The 9,601-nt window shown below is 32.3% G+C and overlaps 1 protein-coding gene across 3 annotated transcripts in view; it reads right to left on the bottom strand.

Annotated features, from left to right (window-relative positions):
• The window catches only part of LOC111632862 (acetyl-CoA acetyltransferase, mitochondrial-like), a 34,870-nt gene extending 26,569 nt beyond the window's left edge, over positions 1 to 8,301 (bottom strand). For 2 of the 3 annotated variants that reach the window (XM_023377386.1, XM_023377385.1), the window contains exon 1: positions 8,231 to 8,301. In XM_023377386.1, the coding sequence (XP_023233154.1) occupies positions 8,231 to 8,266 (36 nt within the window). In that variant the 5' untranslated portion in view covers positions 8,267 to 8,301. The other variant, XM_023377387.1, reaches the window with a different exon arrangement.
• Between the last annotated feature and the right edge of the window lie 1,300 nt (positions 8,302 to 9,601).

Raw genomic sequence — 9,601 nt, forward strand, 5'->3', positions numbered from 1 at the left:
AATAATTTTAATATTTATACAGAAAATAGTATACTTAAATGTAATAACTTATTTTTTGTTTGATTTCAAAAACAAGACAGTAACTCCTCATTATATCATGCATGCAGGGAAACAAATCAAATAAACAATAAATCAGATGGTGCAGTGTAACTGATGTATCCATCCACTATAAACAAAAATAATATATATCCAAGTGAGTGATATAATGAGGGACTACTGTATTATAAAAATCACTGAAACATGCTGTAAAAATATTGCCATTCCCTCACAGAACATAATGTATACACAATTACACATACATACATATATATACAGTATATATTATGAAAAAAAACAATTATTTATTCTGACATCAGGCTGCAATTTTTAATTGTATTTTCAATTTATTTAATTTAAAATATATGGTCTCCACCTCAAATTAGTAGCGGCTTGCCCCTGTACACCATACTTTTCCTTTAACAGTAGTCATGCCAGTCATCTACCTAAAACCTTTCAGGGAAAAATTTTTAAATTGAAATAATGTGACTTCCAGCGCAAAACCAGAAGTTTGTATATAGTTAATCAGGGCCTCCTGCTCAAGATTTCCATATCTGGTCTCATCTTTCATCTATCTAACTTCATTCTCAAGATTAAGGAAAGACAGTGGAAATTTATAAGTCCACAATTTTTTCGAATTGCAGCCCAATAACATAAGAATTAAATAATTTGCAAATTTATCAGAATTACCTCTTAACGTCCAGTCCCGAGATAACTCGGGCATGTTACATAGCGTTACGTAAAATTCGGTAGTTAAGGCCACTTTTGACAATTTTTTTTTCAATTTTTGGAATGTTTTTTAAGTCCCCAAATTTTTTCAAAATTTTTTGCCCGCGCGAAAAAATTTTATCGCGATTTTAATGAGCCTTTGATAAGGCTCGATTAAGGCTTAATTGTTTTTTTAATGGGAGTTTTTTATCAATTTTATTTCATGGTTCCTAAGTTGTAGCGCACTAATTTTACTTCGGTAAAGTTATTTAAAGCTAGTTTCTGATGTCAAAAACGACCTGCAAAAGTTTTTAAATTTTTTTAATTAATATATTTTATTTTATATTAATTTAATTGATTAGGGGGGGTCGGAAATCGCAATAAAATTTTTAATTTTTTAAAAATATTTTAAAATATAGGGGTATTTCGTGCTCACCCTACTTTAAACCCTTCTCCTCCCGAGACGTCTGAGAATGCCCCGGGAAATCCGACTCCAGCTGTGTTCAAGGTCATCCAGCTGTGTAAACAATGACTCATAAACGTCAAATTTCACAGAAAGGCGAGACAAAGGAAAATAAAATTTGAAGCTTTTTCTTCAAAATTAACGCATTTCTTTCGTTTTTTTTTTCAGTTTTAAGTATTTTTTTATGCTTAATTACATTATAATTAAAAACAGGTGAGCGTTGAGAGGTTAACAAAACAACGTTTAACAAAATTATTTCCCAAAATCACACAACCAAAATATAGTCACTCTAGTTCTCTTTTTCTTGTCATTATTTCTTCTATTGATAAATTATTTGTTTACAGACGGAAATACTTATTTCCAATATTTCTACTCACATATATATGAGGGATGATTATTTGATTCCATGGACAGTTATAAAAACTTGGCTTTAATATCATCTTCAGAATCTTATGGCTATTTATCTTTATCGAAATACTCTCCTTTGAACCTCACACATTTTTGCACTCATTTTATCCATGCATTAAGTGTCTTGAAAGCCATTTCTTGACAGTATGCAATGTTATCATTGAAAATCATCAAGCTTTATCATCAAATGCAAAATATTTCTTTTTCATTTTCATCTTTTACTTTTTGTTGCTTTCATCAGATATGAAAGCAACAAAAAGTAAAAGATGCTAACTCCTGGAGTAAAGTGGATAAAGAATCTTGGTACCTATGACAGTAATCACTGGCTACACAATATTAACTACAATGACATTTTGCACACTGCAAAAAATGGTTTTCAAGATGCTTTTAATGCATGAGTACAATATTGGCAAAAAATCTGTGAGGTTTAAGGGAGAGTATTTGAGAAAAACAAATGGGTGGAATATGCCAAAGATGGCATTTGAAACAAGATTTTGCTCCTCAAATTAAATGATCACCCATTCATACATAACTTTGTTAAAAATAAACATGGAACTTTTTCCTTATACAGCTGTCCCTTGATAATCCGACAGGTATGGGACCAAAGGGGTGTCGGACTACCAAAATTGTCTGGATTACCGAAAGTGATTACATATTTGGCATTGTTTTGTTAGCAGTAGCCTACAATATTCCCTACTCCAACTGTTCGAACAGAACTGCTCACGGAAAACACACGAAATGTGTGTCATCGTGTAAGAATTGGGTGGGAAGATTCACGTCGCGACAGGCTTCTGTGCAAGCAGACACGGAACGGGGACGGGTAGCTTGACAGGAGGTGCGTTGGACTATTGAGCATGTCGGATTACAAAACGTCAGACTATCAAGGGACAGCTGTATTATTCTACTATACATGTATATTTCTTGCCTAATATTTTATTCAAATTGATGTTATATTGGGTAAATTTTAAAGCCATGTAATTGTACAATCTCACAAAATATATTGAATGTAATATAGCTAATACATGATACAGTGATTCTGTGAAAAAATGTTATCAAATATAAACTGTTGTTACAACTGTGAAAAAAGAAAATATAATGCTAATAATTGTGAAATGTAACTTGAAAATTATATTAACTATTAATAAATTAGTAATATTACTTAATCATATTCCTCAGAAAAATTCAACTTTTAAATTAATAATGCAAACAAAAACATCTGAGATATAAAAAAATTACGCCAAGTGAAATTTTATGATAATTTAGACAGCAGTCAAAATTTTTCTTAGAAGTTTTTCTTTGGTAAAAATATGATTGATGCTTGGAGGCAAAATGTAGAAAATATACAGGTAAAAATTTTGTGGGTACTGCTTCCAAGCACGAAAGTTATCTTTACCAAAGAAAAACTGCTAAGAAAAATTTTGACTGTTAATGCAATTATCAGTTAACGCAGTTGGTTAGCCGATGTGACGGTTGATCGGGGGTCGGATAATCGATGCTCTACTGTAGTTCATGAAAAATAAACTTCTAAATGTACTACAGGTAGCCTTCAGTTTATGCCGCAGTTCCATTCCTACAAAAGCCGGCACAAAATGAACCCATATTTACAGTGAGGTATAGGGTTAGGTTCTACATAAGTGAAAAATAAGCAAATAATTTTGTTTATTAATACAATATAATACAAAATACATATATTATAAATTTAATTTTTTAAATGTATTTTATAATGAAATAAAGTGAAATGTTTTTATTAAAAAATCTTAAGAAAAACAAATGATATTTCAAAGTTTCAGATCTCTCACATTTTTTGGAAAAAAGTATCCATTTGTAATTGTTTAGATTTTTGTTTTCTTTCATTAATAATTTCAGAATATAGTCAAATGGATGTGGTGATTAATTTTTTTACATTTGCACTTCTCTCCCAATCATTGTCTAACTCACAAAGTTCAACTGTAAACTTTCCATAGTTGAAAGGATATGCTAACCCGAAATAGAGCTACAGACGAGCAGAGACACTGAGTGGTTGACCACCAGCCGCCGTAGCACCGTAGAGTTAGATATCTGGTCAACGAGAAGTAGATTTTGTCTCACTAATGATAATTTGTGATCACCGGAAGTGCTACTGCATCGTAAGGTGTTTTCCTGAACGAACTGATACGGGATACAAACTATTTGTATTCATTAGCACTCTGAATTTGGAAGACATTTATTGGACTATTAAGTTTAATAACTTGACTCATGGGAACCTATACATTTAGTATTTTAATATTAATTTAATGCAAATGTATACATACCCAATAATATTAAACAGAAAAAATAAATATATTCAATAAAAATCTTTGTTTTAACGAATGTACAATGTTGCGACTCAGTAAATACGTCAATACTGAAATAAAAATCAGTCTGGCATAGGGAAAATCAGGCAAATTGCACAACGGCGTTATTGTGAATTGGCGTAAATTGAGCCAGCATAAACCGAGGGCTACCTGTACTCTGTTACAATTTTCTATAAAAATTCTGAAATTAAAGAAAATAGTTCAGTATGTGATCTATTGTTGCTTTGTATTCTCTACATATCATTTATATATGAAACTAAAGAATGCAATACAATTCATCATAAATAATTCTACATATCACACACACAATATATTTCTGTATTAACTTGAAAAAGATTAATTTCATTATTCGAACAAGGATAATCAAACTTCAAAATCCAATTTATAGAATACAGATACTGAATATGATAAAACATAAAAGAAGCTACTTTCATGTTTTATCACACACTATTATTAAACAGTATTCTATAATGTTTTGACTGTAATATATCACAGTATCTGTATAATAGAAAAATCCAAGAGCAAATCTTGGGGATTTTTAATTCATGCAACATAATAATAATATATGAAAGTTTTATTGCTTTAATAAATTACTTAAATTACATAAACTTAAACAACATAAAAAAAAATAACAAAAATATTAATATATAAATCATAAAAATTTACAAAACTTGGCATCCCAAGTGATCCTAGATATTTATTATTTAAATGTCTACTAGGACAGATCATATTACTAGAACTTATTATACCAGTGTCCAAGTCTTGCAAAAAGAGGAAATGTATCCAGAGAAAAAAGGAAAAATCTTTATTGTTGGCCTGATTTAACTGTTCACAATTTACACACTTTGTTTCTGTTTTGGACCATTTGGTCCCTCATCAGAAGGTACTGCCACCATGTGATTATTTTGGTCACTAATAACATCAAAATATAAAAATAACAACATAAAAATCTGTATTATGTTTCTGACCTTGTATATATAAATCAATAATTTTAAAAGATACATATTTAAAAAAAAGGGGTTGTGAAAACATTTTCTTAAAACCAACATATCCCTCACTACCCTTTGTCTGGACCATTATCATATTTCACAACCTCCGTTTTTTAAATATGTATCTTTTAAAATTATTGATTTATATATACAAGATTGGAAACATAATATGGATTTTTTTATGTTGTTATTTTTATATTTTGATGTTATTAGTGACCAAAATAATCACATGGTGGCAGTATCTGTTGATGAGGGACCAAATGGTCCAAAAGAAAAACAAAATGTGTAAATTGTGTACAGGTAAATCAGGCCAACAATATTTTTCCTTTTTTTCTCTGGATACATTTCCTCTTTTTGCAGGACTTGGACATCAATATAATAAGTCCTAGTAATACAATCTGTCCTAGTTAATCTGTCCTTTATGTCCTTATTATACAAATAATAAATTTGTATAATAAGGACACAAAGGCTTAAGAATAAATGATCCTACCATGTTTCCCCGAAAATAAGACAGTGTCTTATATTAATTTTTGCTCTGAAAAATGCGCTAGGTCTTATTTTCAGGGAATGTCTTATTTTTTCCAGGAAGAAGAATTTACATTTATTATTGAACAAAAAAATTCCCAAATCGAACTTAGACGAGAGTGACGTATATCCGGTGTGTCGAACTGTCGCGTTTTTATAGCGTCAACATCGGACTCGATGACCAATTAGTGCTTACTGAACCGTAGAACTATGCAAATGTCATGTGGTGTGATTCCCGGCCGACCAATTAGCCATCACCAGCCGTAACGTTATGCAAATCTGTGATTCCCAAGCCATAGTCTTATGCAAATCATGCCGTGTGGCGTAATTGTCTGCTGACCAATCAGTGGCTGTACTTTCAAAAAGCCAATGGCCACTTTCAACCATCTGTCCATGACCGTTAGGACTAAAAAAAAACTTCGCTAGGTCTTACTTTCAGAGAGAGGTCTTATATTTCGCAATTCAGCAAAACCTGTGCTAGGTCTTATTTTCTGCGGATGTCTTATTTTCGGGGAAACACGGTAGACATGTTTGATCAGTGACAAATAAGGGAACCAGGGAATAAGGGAAGGCAATATGGTGGAGGAAGTCCTGTGCCACCATTGCTGTGTGTGGTCGAACATTGTCCTGTAGGAAAAGGTTGTTGGAAGATCTGCCAAGAGAAACATCACATTTGGCTGCAGGATGTCACTACCACTGGATATCACTACCACTGACATACCACTGGATTGTCATGGTCTCTTGGATCACTACTAGAAGTGACTGGCTGTCTTTATGTAATAGCATTTCAGACCATCATCTGATGGCAGAGCAGTCCAGGTTACCACCTTGACTACTCTCTGGCAGCATACTGCTCTGGGGACCCAGGATTGAATCCGGATGGGTTGAAAAATTCCCAGAAATTTTTCAGGAGGTGGTCTGTCCAGATATATCAAGTTCTGTCCCTCACCAACAGCCTCATTGTCAGCCTGGCTAAACCCATAATGGGCTTTGATAAGAGGCCCGCTTAGTGCATACAAGGCAGAAAATTAAAGAAAAAAAAACCCAGACCATCATACAGGCTATGGGAGCAGTCAGACGCTGTAAAATGTGGGCAGGATTGAGGCATTCACTACAGAATCTCTAGACATAAACATGGTCTTCATCAGTGCCCAAACTGAATCTGGATTTATATCGTCATTCTCTTTCTCGCACATTGTATTATCAATGTATTCTCTTAAGCTCTGTTGGACAAACTGAGTCGTACTACTAGATGGATGCGAAAGAACGGAGTAATTCTCACCAGAACAGATAAGTCCAGAACACTGGTCCTCATGAAACACAGTTCATACCAACAGAGCTTAAGAGAATATATCAAATCTGGATTTGTTGCTGTAGACAACATAGTTCCATTTGCTCACACCACTCAAAATGGAGGTGACAATGGATAGTGTTGATGAAAGCACACATAACAACTGCTGCAATACCAAATATTCCTCACCCAGGTGCCTAAAATGGCACAGACAGACACAGGGGACTGTTATGATGGCACCACCTGTGTGTCTGGATGGCAAACAATGATATGGTCAGTTGTGTATGTGTGCTTGTCAGAAGACCAGGCAGTCCTCTCTGCTAGTGGTCTGCCAAGGACATACTGAGCCTGGCAAGGTCTCTATTGTCCACTGGTCTCAACACCTCCTCAGTGTTGTCAGAATGACTTAGGTGGTGGGCTATTTGGCAAGATGACCATCCAGCTTCTCAACCTGATGTTTCTTCCCCTCTCAAATTCAAATTAGTTGTTCATTTGGCCTTTGATTGTGATGTAAAGGTATCTCTAATGATACAGTGTCCCTCTGCAACAGGTAAACTACAGACAGGAGCCTATGCACACTTTTTTATAGGCCAAGGGGGCACTTTAATGCCCACTGCTGGCATTATGCAATGAGCCACCATGCTATAACTAATCAATTCCATATCTGCTTGCCAAGTTTCAGAGCAATATGACAATTCCTTAGTGCACTAATTTTTATAGCAATGAGTGTAATATATGGCACTACATCAAATATTGATGTTGATATTTCAATAAAATTGTTCTTACCTAGTTGATGTAAGGATTTTGAAACACAAAATATATGTATCTTATATCAAAAATATGTATTTGTTCTTCTTAAATTAAATCAAGAACTGTAAGGTTTCTTACAGTTCTTGATTTAATTTAGATTTTTCTAGTGGCTCAATTCAAGCTCCAAATGATACATTTGAGACCTTAACAGAACTGTAGAGCATACTCATAGGAACAAAAAAGTCAAAGGAACCATACCTCTATGAGAAACCCTTTGTGAGATACAGCCCCCCAAAATTACTCTGTGATGTATTCTTACATTGGACTTGGTAACAAATTTCGGTATCTTAAAATTAAAAAGAAAATGTAAGATCTATAGAGTTCACAATTCATACTTACCTTTCACTTATATCTAGTACTGTACTACTGATTTTCATTAAAAATCCTGCTTAAAATTCTTTCTGCTTTACATTGCTTATGAAAATTTTATAGGATAACGATTTTTAAACTTTCTTATAAGGTTTTAATATCTAACTTTTTTGCATTAAACAATTTCGTGAATAAAAAGACATAATGGTCTAGTAAATATGTACTGTACGTTTAAGACTTTAAAAGTCTTTTATTATTAATTTTATTACAATGATCGCATTAGTCTACATCGAGTAATGTGTATTCGTTATAATCATGCACATTTCTTAATATTTTATATATTTTTTTTAATTCTTACCAGCCGAGGAAAGAACTGAACACGAGGACGAAACATACTCCTTCGTCGTCACAGACCACCTATGACGTTACACAGAGTATAATGTGACGTTATGTCCTCGTGCTTCGTTTTTGGGGAAAAAAATACAAATATATGTTTAAAGTATTTTAATATATTATATTANATATTATAAAAAATTTTAAAATAATAAATATTTTTATAATACATTTAAAATTCATTTATGTTTGAAATTCTACTCATTAAGTTACACGCCAATCTTTTATCAAGCGATACGCGCTGGTTCTTTATTGTAGGAATTCGTAAACAAATAATAAAATAAATAGATATAAATTTTTTACGGGTTATCTAGTATTTTTCTAAATAATGGTCGAGACAATTAAGTTTTCTGGGAAAAACATAAAGTTAGCATAATTATTGGTTTCCGCATCAAAAATAGTTTTATACTTCTTGGTAGCATGATTTCAAACAGCTAGACTCGCAAGTTTAAAAGAAAAGTAACCGTTGTTTCATTCTTTAATAGAAATCTGATTGTGTTCCACATGATGTATTTCTTATAGACGTTTAGTTGTTCTTATTTTCGTATATTTTCCTTCCGAATTTTGTAACAACCTTGCATTCCTGAAGGTCTGTGTACTTACTAGAAATCTTGTCATAATTGCTAAGGTCTGTGTACTTACTAGAAATCTTGTCATAATTGCTAAGGTCTGTTACCTACACATTCATAATCATGTTCTATTCCGGGCTGAAAAACTATATTTATTTTTAACAGTGCATAAACAAATGATAATTATAGAATATTAATCTATGTCTTCAATTTTTTGCACTATTAAGAAAATTTAGCTTTATTATTATCTTTTTTAAAAATATAGTTTATATTTATTGAAACTATTAGGTTTTCTATTTATAATTGTTTAGTGTATTATATCATTAAATACTGGTTAAAATCTTATTCTTTTCGTTTTACTATTTTAAGCATTCATTCATTGAGATTGGATAAATTCTTCTTTATATTAACGCTCTAAAAATAGTGTTAAACTACATTTTTCAATATTCTATCAGATGTAATCTTGTTTTGCATTATACGGTCTGCTAGCTTCGAATTTTCTGAGAAACTTACTTCATTACTGGTTTTTATATGGATCTACATTACTGTACTTCCGATGAAATATTAATTTTGAAAATTTTAAAAACACGTTATTTAAATTGAACATTTTAAATTCAACTCATTATTTACACTTTCCATATATGCGTACCGGCAGTAATGTTTTTATCAGCACTTATATGCCGATAGAAACATTACTGCCGGTACGCATATACTATGGTGGCTGAACATATAGAATTTTGTTTTTACTTTATACTGAGCAATTGCGG

The sequence above is a fragment of the Centruroides sculpturatus genome, unplaced genomic scaffold, assembly GCF_000671375.1.
Source record: "Centruroides sculpturatus isolate CEXI.00-Female unplaced genomic scaffold, Cexi_2.0 scaffold41, whole genome shotgun sequence".
Taxonomy (NCBI): domain Eukaryota; kingdom Metazoa; phylum Arthropoda; class Arachnida; order Scorpiones; family Buthidae; genus Centruroides; species Centruroides sculpturatus.